General features: G+C 36.4%; 1 protein-coding gene across 1 annotated transcript; it reads right to left on the bottom strand.

Moving 5' to 3' along the window:
* Positions 1-1,032: 1,032 nt before the first annotated feature.
* On the bottom strand, positions 1,033-2,472 carry LOC124162395 (copper transport protein ATOX1). Its single transcript, XM_046538919.1, has 3 exons — positions 2,271-2,472; positions 2,016-2,091; positions 1,033-1,928 (listed from the first exon to the last, which is right to left on the bottom strand). The coding sequence occupies exons 1-3, from the start codon at positions 2,280-2,282 to the stop codon at positions 1,789-1,791; spliced, it is 228 nt and encodes a 75-aa protein (XP_046394875.1). The 5' UTR covers positions 2,283-2,472; the 3' UTR covers positions 1,033-1,788.
* Positions 2,473-13,827: the final 11,355 nt, after the last annotated feature.

The raw sequence follows: 13,827 nt of genomic DNA, 5'->3' as shown, positions 1-13,827 counted from the left end.
TTCATATGAGAGAATACCTAACAGTAAATAAGAAAAGAGGTATCCAACTATCCCAATCATTTTAAGAGACTGTTGAATTGAGAGAGATCACATAATTTTCTCCCGAATCATGGTAAAAATCATGCGATAGCGCTCGCTTTCTGTAATTATCAAATAATAAATATACGTTCACTGATGCATGCATGTGTGTTTAAACACATAAATATAATGGTTTAAAAGACAGTAGAGCCTTTCATTTCCAAAGGATATGAAAAAGATAGTGCCTATCACTAAAACCTCTCTATAATGAACCTCCATACATCAAATTGCCCAAATTTTGGTCCCCTCCATTACGATGTAAAGAGGTTTTTACTGCATATGATGATACCCAATGATAAGGGATATATAAAATACCCCTTATCATTGGGTTAAGTTCCATACAGCCAAATGGCATCAAAAAGGTTTACAGGTGGATGGTGGTAGGCGCAAAAGGGAAAATGACTTGTTTGGATAGTATAACAAGAGATGAGATGACAAAGTTAAGGAAATGTGGTTGAGAGAGTTCAGGTACAACAAGAGTGACAGAAAGTCAAGAGTAAATGGAGGAACTTAAATTTGATCTTTCATTTATTCTTCTTCAATAATTTTATTATGACAACCTTAATATTGGTAGATCAAATTAGGTAATATACTGTGAGGAGAGCACTGATATCAAGGAGTGAATTAGTGTGTGGTGTCATTATTAACTTCCAAAGAGGAGCCAAATGGCATCTATGAGCCATTATGGTACCTCCACTGCAAAAACGCTCAGCAATCGTCCACTGAATCAAATCCACTCATCTAGTTGTCCCACAATACGAAACAGCTCAGCTAGCAGTGTCGGGAGCATAAACGCTCATCTCCTATTCTCCAAGCTTGGAGGTGAGCGTTTATGCTCCTGACACTGCCAGCAGAGCGGATTTATATTGTTGGGCGATGAGTGGATTTGATTCGGAAGGTGACTGTTGAGCATTTTTGCAGTGGAGGTATCGATTAACAAAAAGATACCCAATATTTAATTGAAATCAAGTGTGCATTTTATTGACATAGACATCATTACAACTCACAATTACCCTTTTTTAACATTTAAAAAGTAATACCTACTCAATTGATAAAACCTTGTTTTTCCTACAGCAAAAGCACTTTCAAGTGGTAACCTAGGAATTTATTTCTGTAGTCAATCACAGTAGGATTCAAGAATGCATTAGTCAAAATTCTCCGCAGTGCATTCACCCACAAAGCAAGGTTAAGATAAAAATATCAAAATGAAGCTTGAAACCTCAAGCAGTGTAAAAGCAAATTGATGATAAAAAATTGTTGAAATGATAGCTAAACAAAATACTCATACATAGGAACACAAAGGGACAAATCAGAAATAATCACAAGAAATATGGTCGAAATGAAGAGTCAGTCTTTTGAGAACATATAATCAAAGCTTAATAGAAGAGTCCATTGCATACTTATATACATTTTTAAAAGAATTGATCGCCAATCAGCACCTTAAAATATGCGAAGATGCATATTTGAAGCATTTTGAGAGATACAAAAAAACTTAATTATCTTCATTTACAAACACTAACCAAACCAACTCCTTTCTTATCAAATTTTGTGCATTGATGCAGGCAATCTTTTGGAAATAAAAGGCATTAAATGAGCTACGATAATAATAAGGCATTGAATTTAATGCCTTTTACAAACAGAAATAGGGGAAGACCTTGTCAGTATTAGTTAAATTAGGTAACTTTTTTAAAGCAGAGTATTTAATCCAATTCATGCGTCTTTTGATCCCACGTAGGTTACTGCCTTTCCAGTTTTTTTTATGTTCTCCAGGATAACATCATGAGACAAATCTGAGTGAACAAGAACTTGCTGACTAGGTAAGTTTATTTCTACTTTCTCTACACCTTGACCTACGAATGAACACAGGGAAAAATTAGAGACATTAATACGAGCAAAGCTCAAATAATCTCACTTACTGCAATACAGAGTCAGCCAACCTTTTAGCTTTCCTAATACTCTTTCAACAGCTCCGGAGCATCCTTCGCAAGTCATAGCAACATTAAACTCATGGATCTAGAAAGGTAAACACCTTAAATTGAGAATAACAGATCATAACAGAAACATAAGAGTGTTCCAAGAGTATCTTGTAAGTTCTCCCGATATTGCATTCCATTATTTACAGAACCATCGACAATAATTTTGCAGCAATTCATTATCATCTCAACTCATGACGCATCAATGAACTCACGTACCTGACGTGGCATCTTGGTTTTCAGCAAAGAATCACTTCGATTATGTTACAATTATGCGAGAAGCAGCCACGTCGACGCTATTTCACTAAATCTTAAACACAGCACGAGATATTACGCATTTCCCGTAGAACAAGAAGACGAAACTACTTGTCGGCGTCTGATAGTCCTCCCCAAGTCCGAAGTTAGCTTTCAAAACTCTGAAGCGATATATCTAACGATTTCGACTTTCGATTGATTCCACTATCGCATGGCAGTTGCATCGATATGCACAATTGGCGCGACTTCAAAAATTCGCTGATACTGATTGTGAGTATTCTAGTCTCTGGTTGAAAATTCATGCCCATGTTTACTTGAATTTTACTGGTGAATGCAAACAAGAGATAAATTCATACATAAATATGAATTTATCTCGCAATTAATTTGCTTTTCCCTTTGGGGAGCACATATTTAAACTGCTGACAAGTTGAGAAAGGCTATTCAGAATAGACAAATATTGAATAAAAAAAATATGTATAAACACGTGAAGGATCCAGAGGACGCGTTTTTATTAATAAAAATTATTTCAAACTGTGAAACATTATGTATTAACTATATTATCGAAGAATGGTTGAAATAATCACTGCTTTGTCAACTCACATTATGACGAATGCTCTGTGTTTTAGTGCTAGATGGAATATTCATAAAAAATTATTTGCCGAGTTTTCTATCCTACCTGTGGTACACTCACCCTACCATTCACTACTTATACCACCACTTTTTTCTTGCCTCTATTGCTTCCTTGAATGTAGATTAATTTCCCAAACCTACCTACTCATTATTCTCCTACACAAGCAGTGTACTCCTCGTCAACCTATTTCTGGATCTGCTGAATGCTTACATGAGTGGCTGATGCTGACTGAATTAATTATGCTGTACATAGAATAGAAACAATGCTGCGATATTGCTCATAATAATGAACTATTTCCTCTCTTAAAATATTCACCATAGCTGCAAAATGCTAGTCACAGATGTGTTCAATAGTGGCTCCCCTAAATTGTGGTCCCTCATGGGAGGGTAGTCATGATTACCATGCTCAGTGATATCCCATTTCAAAGGGAATGATATTTTTGACTTGAAACAGAAAATGATCAATATATAATAATTTTCAATTAAGTTGCATGAATAATGGTCCAAGAGGATTGTTAAGCGTGATTCCTTCTATTGATGTACTGATTTTATGCAGGCATATCACAAAGCTTGTGCTGATAAATGTAGTTATATAACATTTGGTGCTTCTAAAAATACTGCAATGTTACTTCTTGTGCACACCCCTCCTTTTACATAGAGTGGGTAATACCTACTAATATGGATCATTTTAAGGATATGCCTACTAACAGTACCTTATGAAAACGATTCAGAAACCAGTGAGTCTGCTGCATCTATTGTAGTTAACAATAGCACATTCCCATCACCATGGTCTGACAGATTTTTACCACTGCAATGTGCCAGATTCCTTTCAGAAAAACCAATACTGAAAAAATTTATAGGTATTACTTACATATAAGTACCTACTGAAGTTTTGGGAATAAGTCAATAATCTTAAAAACTACAATGACTGCATATCATATGCGATAAATATACAATTAAATGATTCTATTCATCGTTATATCCATGCCCCTTTCATATTTAACATTTTCCATGGCTTCACTCATGTTGCTGAATTAGTGAAACTTTTTGAGGAAAGGCAAATAAACCACTACTTATGTTGCATAACTACAAAAATATATTTTTAGGAATTGTATTCCCATTTGCTTGCTGAATATTAGGTATATAGGAATATAATAAGTCCCATTTACAAGATTTTCATAATTTAGAACTCCTCATCAGCAGATTCAAAAACAATTTCCTTGTAATCACTCGTAAGAATAAAGTTACAGATATATTCAAACTTGTAACTATGCCTATACCTATGCATGAATAATTAATCTTAAGTGTGATTCTAGCCAGATTGAATGTATACTATGCATCCTTGTGAAGCATTGTATTTTTATAGATAGTTTTAGGGTTATATAAGAGTGTCAGATGCTGTGTACATAAATTGTTAAATTTTTAACAGTCTCTCTATTCTCAATTTAAATTAAGCGGATGTATATTTTTTTATCCAATATATTTTATTTTTGCCTACATTATTTACAATAGGGTAGTTTCCTTCATCAAAGAAAACGAAATGCATTGATTGCGATTCCTTACCCACCATTAGTGTATTCATAATATAAAAATTATTTGGTTTTAGAAATCCCAGTTTAGACGAATGGCAATGGTCAATTTTAACCTCAATTGAAAAAGGCCAAATTGGCGCCCATGTGATTCCACTCCACGTGACGTCACAGGGACATAGTTTCTACACGAGAGGATAGGAGTTTTACATCGTCTGAGATTATAATCTGCTCAATATTGCTCATCCAATGCATGCATGAGTCACAGAGCTCAGGGTAACATGTCTTAATAATCACCTATTAAAACTGGCTAAGGTCGGAAAGTTTTCTTCGTTTGATAAGGTATTAATAATCCTTATTTAAGCCATGCGCTACCAGCTAGAATGGTACTCTGCTGCCTGCTAGCATCCTGCGTCGTATAAGCGCTCAGAGCCTTGCCCCAAGGTCACCTCACTTGCGGCAGCGGTAACCAGAACGACGCCACACGGAGTTTTCCCAGCATTCATACTTACCCGTCACGTTTTTGCGCGCTTGAAAATTTTTACTTTTCATTTATTCGCGCAAAATAGATATCGTCATTTAAAAATCTAAAAGCGTGAAATACGTACTCCAGGAGTAATAATCTTTCGATTTAGGCAATAAAAAAAATAATAGGAAACCACCCTGTTGTATTTAAAGGGTTTATCCCATTGATGTAAATAAATAAATAAACATTATAGTACCATAGCAAGGAAAAATTCTGAGGGATAGTTAAAGGGTTCTAATATCATGATCATGAAATGAAACCCATTGGAAGATAATAATTTTAACAATTTAATTTAAGGAGATAACTATTTGCTAATATTGGTTTAACTAATAAATATTGGCTAGTGTTTTTTTTCTTTTTCATTTCTAAGTAAAATTTGAGAGCAATAACAATTTTTAAATGTAATGGAATGTATGCCCTTCAGTCATTTTTAAGGAATCTTACTGAACTTACTTCATTAATTACACCCACAGAATTGGATGAGGTGAAATTTGCAGAGGTTATGGAGAAAGGAGGATGGGAAGCTACAATGGAGATGGCTGACTGTAAGGGAGAGGGTAGAAAACATAGTTGTGCAGCACAACAGACAAGAGCAAGATGTCGTTTGAGTATGGGGGAGAGAGAATAGCATAGTGACCTAATGCGTGAAATGAGAAGATAAAAAAAATGTCTTCAAGGAGGCGAATAAATCCGGGAGTGCGTTGGAAGGATTAGGGGAGGAATCGAGAGAGGAAATGGGGAATTTGAGGAAATAGAAAGTCAGACACCATGCTAAGAGAATAAAAATCCATGGTTTTGAACCAATGAGAGAATAAAAAAGGGACCTGAGGGGATAGACATAAAACGTAAGAATGGGTAAGGAAGAGATTTTCTACTGCACACACGGAAATGCTGCTAATAGTGCTTAAACTTGGTATTTAATGGGGTAGTATGCTGGTGAGGTCTAGGGATTACATGCTGGACTAATTGTAAAGGCCAGGTTACACGGTTCATTAACACATACTTAAGTTTATGTATGAATGCATGAATCCGAGAATGAACAGGAAAATTTACCATGTAACCATCCTAAATGTACAAATGCATGAATGTGTGAACAGAAAATAGAATCTGTTCGAATTTGGTTCATGCATTCATACTTGTTCCATTCCAGCAAAATCGTTCACGCAAATGTACATTAACTTGTACGTGTTAAGGTACCGTGTAACCAAGCCTTAACCCTTTCACTGCTGCGAACGTACCTGGTACACTCACACGGCAGGCTGCTATGAACGTACCTTTTCATCCTCCTTGCCATGCGCTCAGCACTTTTGCCACATGTGAGGGGTAGGATTGCGGAGGTTGAGCAGCAGCTAGGTTAAGTTAAGGGTTAAGTGAAAGTGAGATTTATTTTTTTATAATTTAATATGAGGAAAAAGGGTTTGCTGCATATACACCATAATCAGAGAGAAGAGATTTAAGTAAGTTCTTTGATACTTTTATCGAGTGTATCATGGACAGTGAGATTGCTATCCTGTGATAAGCTAATTAGCCACTTCACTAAAATACTCTGGATGAAAAGGTCTTGAAGTGAAATATTTACTCCTAATCCATTTTTGATCAGCAACTACCCTTGGTTTCCAGCAGATATTTCATTCTGGTAAGAAAACATTGTAAACATGGGCGTACCTAGCAAGGGGTAGCTGCCCCTTGCTAGGTACACCCCCCCCCCCGAAGCAAAAAATGTCTTTAAGGAAAATAACATTTTTTCAAGTAAATAATTTTAAAAACTATTAAAGAGCTGTTACAGTTTCCTTAAAATGTTGATTTCATTCACCTTTTCCATGACTAAAGGTTACCTAAAACTTGAACAACCATGGCTTGCCCCCTCTACTTTTGATCCTAGGTACGCCCTTAATAGTAAATAAAATTATTAAGGAAAATAAAAAATAAGACAACTAATCTCTCATTGAAAGAAAAGTTTCCCATATTATTATTAATCTAGGACACTTCAGGCATCAAATTAGTCGTTTAAGTTAAAGTTTTCTTTCAGACAGCCAAATATACATGATACTTTTCTAGTAGACTCTGTTCATATCACAATCCTACTTAGGATGTTTGGAATAGCCAACAAAAGTGAATTATTGTTAAATTAGATATACGTATAATTGGTTTTACAATTTACAGATCCTCAGTTATTTAACCTTAAACACAGTATCATGCAGTGGCGTAGCCAGGGTGGGGTCCGGGGGGCCTGGAACCCCCAAAATACAATAACACAATTACATATTTCCCTTCATTGAAGAAAACAAAATATTGAAATATATTGAATTTACAAAAGATTTCTTTGACAAATGAAGTTTTTTCGATTATGAAAAGTGTTATATTTAGTTTAAAACCCTCTTTTTGTTAGCCTGTTTATCAAACATATTCCCCCTGATTTTGAACCCCCCCAAAACGATTTTCCTGGCTAAGCCACTGGTATCATGGAAATCAATTAAATTCATTTACCAAGAATGATTATTTAGGTAGGTAGTTACTTCTGCAATGCTCATTGAGCTAACCATTCAATTAAGTGGTATAGTTGTTTATGCTTTTCCTGCAAAGTTGTAAAGATATCCATACAAAAAATAGGCCCAGGAAAGTTTTTGAAAATGGAATTCTACTTCAAAGTGAATGTTTTAAGATGGAAAAAGGGTTCATGGAAAGAGAGAGGACTTAAAGAAAAATAAAGATTACCTGTGATAGTGAACCCTATTAGAACAGGAAAGTAATTTGGTATAGTCATGGAGGAGGATTTTGAACAAAATGGCAGACTCATGGAAGTAGTCCAATATATACGAAGGTGGGCCATGGCTAGGAAATTTTATCAGAACTAGTTTTATTTTCCATTAAAAAAAGAATAATGGTGTGGAATAAAGGTGTGAATATAGGTGGACAATCGCCAGGGTAAAGATCAAAATCCCTGTCGTAACACCTGATTATTCAAACAATACTCTGATAAATACAAGTTCATATGTGAATGCCTGAATGACTTTGTTGAATGAGAACAGAACATGTACGAATGCATGAAACAAATTAGAACAGGCTCAACTTTCTGTTCATCCATTTGTAACACTTGAGTGGTCACACAGTACATTTCCATGTTCATTCTGGCAATCATGCTGTTGCACATTGCATTGCTGTGCATTAATTTATCTCGTAAATAGGCCTATAGATAAGATTTTTTATAAGATTTCCAATTTGCACTAATCCACATTCTTGATGAAAATTTTATGTATTTAAAATTTTTCAACGGGAACAATGTCTCTTGTTACCAAATATATCCTGGGTCAAACATTGGTGAAGAATTAATTCCTTGCTGCCTTATTTCAGATTTGGATGTAACCGCAAGCGTCTAGTGGGGATATGAGCACCCAGCCAATGATCTTGAACAGCAGAGGTAATAGACAAAATATGTAGTAGATGTTTTGGGTGGCGGTGAACACTGTCTCCTAAGAGTACTCAAATGAGAGACTGGCTGTAATTCTTCCCATCTTGTGGGCCTCTTAATTGATAGGGGCTAAAAGAATTTGTAGGGTGGTAACAATGCAAGCTTTTGATGCCCTGTATACACAATCAACCAATTTGAGAAAACCAAAAAATGTTTTTGGCCGATACAGATTCATATGATATGTTTTTGCTACAATGAGGCACTCTCACCTGCCATCAAACTCTTTGCACAAACACACACACACATATATATAATAGGTTCGCAAAAGTAGTACGACTGCCATTGTTGAAGGAATGGTATCAGAAGCTTAGAAATAGTGTAATGAAGGAATTAAACACGCACTGGATGATTTGTTAAAAAAGCACGTAGGCACTTTGGACAGCCAAGTTCTTAAATGTATAGTACAGACACATGAAGATCAATTGTGAGAAAATTTTTGCCATGGTATTCTTGAAACTTGAAGACTAAATATGCTCAATGGAATAAGCTCCCTCACATCTACATACCTCCTTGAACCACCTTCTTTGTCTTTTTCTCATTTCTTCCAGAAGTATTTTCTCTCAGTCTATATTGAGAACCTCCACTTTGTTCATTAGTCTTTCTGCAATTCTCCTCCACATCATAGTCTTGCAAGCAGCCAGCTATGAAGGAATAAATACATATGTAGAAAGAAAGTATGTATTAGGATTTGGATTGAAGAAATTCACTAATAGGATTGTTGATAATTGGATAGTAGTGCATGAGAACCTATGAGAAGACTCGAAAAGTGTTTGATATGCAGAGTAACATATTAAATATGTAGTAGAAAAATTATGCATCTTATTTTATTATATTTATTATTACATGTGATTGAGAATTGATAGCATATGATGTAACCATATTGAAAAAGTGAGGGACAAAAATCAAATTTAAGTCCAATTCCTTTTAAAAGTATCCCTGAAATGTATTTTTTCTGTTCTTTATATTTTTGCTTTTATGCTTATGAAGAAAAATAATTATTTGATAAGATATTGAGGAATTTTAAATAATCAATCAGCCAATTATCAGGAGACTGCTTTGAGAAAACTTATTATTTAAAAATACACAATTGCATGAAGATTTTAAAAAATTATGCATTGTGTAATAAGTTCAATTTTTTATTAAAAAAGAAGAGTGCAGTATAATATCGTGGACATAATTCTGCATAAAATTCATTTTCAAAGAGAGTTTCAAGAAGGTTGAAGAAATGACTTTTGTCTACCTTTTTTCCACATGCAGACCACGGTGCAACTGTTTGTCACGATTGCTACTGACATCATTAGGTTGAAGTGACTTCTGCATCCAGTTATATAATGCTACGCTAAACAGGAGAAACTGACGTTGTTTCTCTACAACATACAATGTGGTATCCAAGAATATGCTACTTGAGTATTATCATAAATGTCGGGAGAGCCTTTGCTCATTCCTTTGTTACCTGGGTTGTTTAAGAATTTTTGCTCTTTGAGTTGTTCCGCAATGACTAACTCATATTTGTATAAGGATAAGTTTAACCCTTTCATTGCCAGCCCATTTCTGGTGGGATGTACGAAGACTGCCAAGGCTATTTTCCGGAATTAGCTCCAATTTAGCAGATTTAAAAATTTTTCAGCTTCTTTATTTTATTAAATACGTCTAGATTTTTTTCCCAATTCTTAAGATATATTTGCATCTTATAACCATAGATAGATTATGGGGGTTTACATAAATTACAGCCGTTGAAAAGGCCACAATCATGAAAAATAGTGAAATAATTCGGGCCGATAAATCGGCTCTTGGCAGTTTTCGCTCAACCAGCGAGGGCCGATATATCGGCCCGGTTGCAGTAGAAGGGTTAAATGTTAAAATCTCTTCCGCAGCAATGACAGCAACTGAACTCATGAATAAACTTCACTCTCAATTTAATGCTTAGGCTTTACAGCTCACCATATATTCCATTCCAAAGTGTTTTAATATGAATGCAGGAATCGGAGGAGATATTCTGAACCATAAAACATTAAAAAGTAAAATTTATGATTCAATCTCAAATTTTCAATTGAGGAATGTATACATTGTATGCTGCTACCAGGAATTTAATTTTGATGTAGCTTTATTTTATTCATGGTTAGTGGTCTAGTAAAAAATGGTTCCAAAATCTAGCATATTCATTTGCAAAGTCTGTGTGCCATTTAATAAGCATCCATGAGTGAGCCAATTTTTACTATCTTACTCTTTTACAATCTAAAGTCTCCTCTCATTGATCAGTCTAACTCCAGGGCAGATTTTTATTCAAATTAATCATTTTCAGAAAGAAATGCGGTGATTATTTTCTATGCTGAAAATGAACCCCTCCTTATTCCGATATACTCTCGCCTTTGAACCTAGAAATTTCTTTTTGTGAGGGTTTATGGATGGGTTTTGTGGAGGAAGGGGGAAGGGCTAAGATGGAGGAAGTACATATAACACCGTATTTCCCAAAAAAATTGGGGAGTGGGAGACCCAAGACTTGATTTCTTTAGGTTTTAAGCTTAGGATCTCACCTATGTTACCAATATTGCCATCACTAATTTTCATTAAGGCTCAGTGCAGGATCCAGGATGGGGACAAAGGGGGAGGTTGGAGGGGTCCTGAGGGGTTACCCCCAAGCAGTAGCGGGGGTCCGAACAAAATTACCATTTTATCTATTGTAATTTGGATACCCAAGGGGGAGGGGGAGAGGGGCATCCCTAGACCCTCTTTGGATCCGACACTGCGGAGTCTTAATTACATATATTCAACTATCTTTTCAAAGCAAGGTGAAAGAACTATATTTTAAAGGCTCTGCCATCATCGCAGAGGAGATTTCAACATTTACACTTATCCTTACACAAATATGACTAAGGCACTGTGGAGCTAGAGTATGATCTGCAGCTAGCTAAGCCTTTGTATACACTTCTCATTCATTTGTTTCCGGTCTGAGGCACAGATTCGCACATGGCAGGCCTTAATTACACGACACGTGCCCTTCCGCCGGGAGAACATGCGGCGACCACCCCACCCTCGCATATTGGACTGTTATTTTTCGGAGGGACGGCCGTGTTTACTTTCGATTAGTCTGCCCACCAAGGAAAATATCCGAGAAAGGTGGGGTAAGCGATCGCGCTTGCTCCGTGCTCCCGCAGTTTCCCCTTTCCCCTACTCAGCGATTTTTTCGCTCTCTTTCCTGCGTCCGAGGCTAAATAGCTGATCAATTCCATCGCGATGCCATAAATAGCTCATGCGCTTAGTTGAGGTTAATTAGACGCCTTCAATATTTTGGATTATCCTCATGGTAATGGGATTAGTGCACGCAGAAAATCATCGACCTTCGTCAGTCAATACGGAAATGCCGCGTGCACGGATATTAGAATTGGGTGACCGCATGTTTGAGCCTGGAAATGTTTTTACTTTCTAGAGTCTCAGTATTTTAAATGCATTAGCCTGAATCACATGATTTTTTTTCTCCGTCCATCTTGAGGGTAGTTCCTGCGATGGCGGAAAGAATGACCATTTGAGGATGGTGTTTTCAAGTGATCATTAAAAATTATTGAGAGGACCTTCTGGGTGACGCAATCTAACTGCAAGTGATATCAGAGGCGCACTGACGCATACTAGAGGGGGGAGGTGACAGTTCTCATGACTCCCCACCACCGAGGACGGAAGCCGTATGCCTCGTAAGATTGGAAGAAACGCACAGTAAATATGAACAAGCGGAATAATCGACTTCCGTGCATGTAACTTACATTGAAATGCCCAGTGTTCACCTCCGTATTGACGTGATGAGTGTGCTGGCTCTGCTTGGTATATTCCGACAGCAGCTGTTTACTTGCCGAGGCTTGGGCGTTGACAGCAGCAGAGAAGTAAATAGTCAAGAGAGAAGAAGTCAAGAGCGTTCAAAATGTGGTGCTACCGATGAATGATGAATATAAAATGGATCGACCGTGTAAGTAACGAGGAAGTGCTCAGAAGAGTGGGAGAAAATAGAAGTCTTTAGAAAAACTTAAGCAAGAGACGGGACAACTTAGAAGGATCTGATGTTTTCCCGGCGTATGATGATGTTGAAGTTGTTTCAGGTTTCCCACCGGATGAGGTTCTCCATCTCTGCCGACTTTTCGATGGCCGTGTCGTCCATTGATGCAAGCCCTGATGATGATGGACGACATGGCCATCGAAACGTCGGCAGAGATGGAGAACCTCATCCGGTGGGAAACTCGAAACAACTTCAACATCACGAGACAACTTAGTGGGCCACATTATGAGGCATGATGGCCTGATGAAGACATTCGTAGAAAGACAGGTGGAAGGAAAGAAGGGGAAGGGACGGCCCTGAATGAGTTACATAGGAAAGGTTACAAATGATGTAAAAGAGAAGAAATACGTCGCTATGAAAAGGGCAGCGGATAGGAGAGAGGAATGCAGAGCTGCGTCAAACCAATCTTAGGATTGCTGACTAATGATAACGAGCTGTTCCTCTTCATATTATTTCTCTTCTCTTCACTGATAATCTATATGCGTGATGTATTATTATTTTTATACAAAAAAGATATTTCCGGTTATGTATTTCAAGTGAGTTTATTTCTGATAATGCGTTATAATAAATTTATATCCTTGCTTTTTATTATTCTGCTGATATCTTGGTGTAAATGTCAGTGTGGTATTATATAGCAAAACTGATTTAATAGCCATTTATTTCTCCTGTAATGTTTTTGTAAATACATAGAGAATTAGCCTTTATCATGAAAGATTTGAAGTATTTCGCTTTTTCCAATCCTTTTCCTGATGCCTTTTCCAATACTATCATTGGAAAAACTTTTTATGGATATTTGAGCCGTTTTATATTGGAGGGAATTCCGTAATTACATTATTTAAGCAACGAATAGTTGACTGAAATGAACAACAGAAACGAAAAAACGTTAGTACACCGGAGAATGGGTATGTTTTTGAAACTAATGCGTAGAATGTGACAGACTTCCTAATGTATGAAAAAGGTTTGCTGCATATAAAACTGCAAGTAATAGTAACATACCTTTTCCTGTTGACTCTATGCAAAAGATTTAATAAAATTTGACGGATGTGGAGGAACGCATTTGAACGAACTAAAGGAGAAATATCAAGTTGGCATTTAGTAGAAGGAATACCGAATTCATTCGCTACCGCAGTATGCCTGGAGATTAAGATTAAATTCATTTTCAGCCTTTATATTTTTTAATTATCACATTTTCAATTATCTTTGTTACTTTGAAATTAGACACTTTTGGCGCAAAAGAAATTTTTGAATCCATTGCAATGCACTACTTAATAGCTTACTCAGAAAATTAATTTTTACAAAGCGACGCATGTATAATTGCATTTCAC

This window comes from Ischnura elegans, chromosome 7 (assembly GCF_921293095.1).
Source record: "Ischnura elegans chromosome 7, ioIscEleg1.1, whole genome shotgun sequence".
Classification (NCBI taxonomy): domain Eukaryota; kingdom Metazoa; phylum Arthropoda; class Insecta; order Odonata; family Coenagrionidae; genus Ischnura; species Ischnura elegans.
Note: the sequence above shows the minus strand (reverse complement) of the source record. Positions and strands in the feature narration are given on the sequence as shown.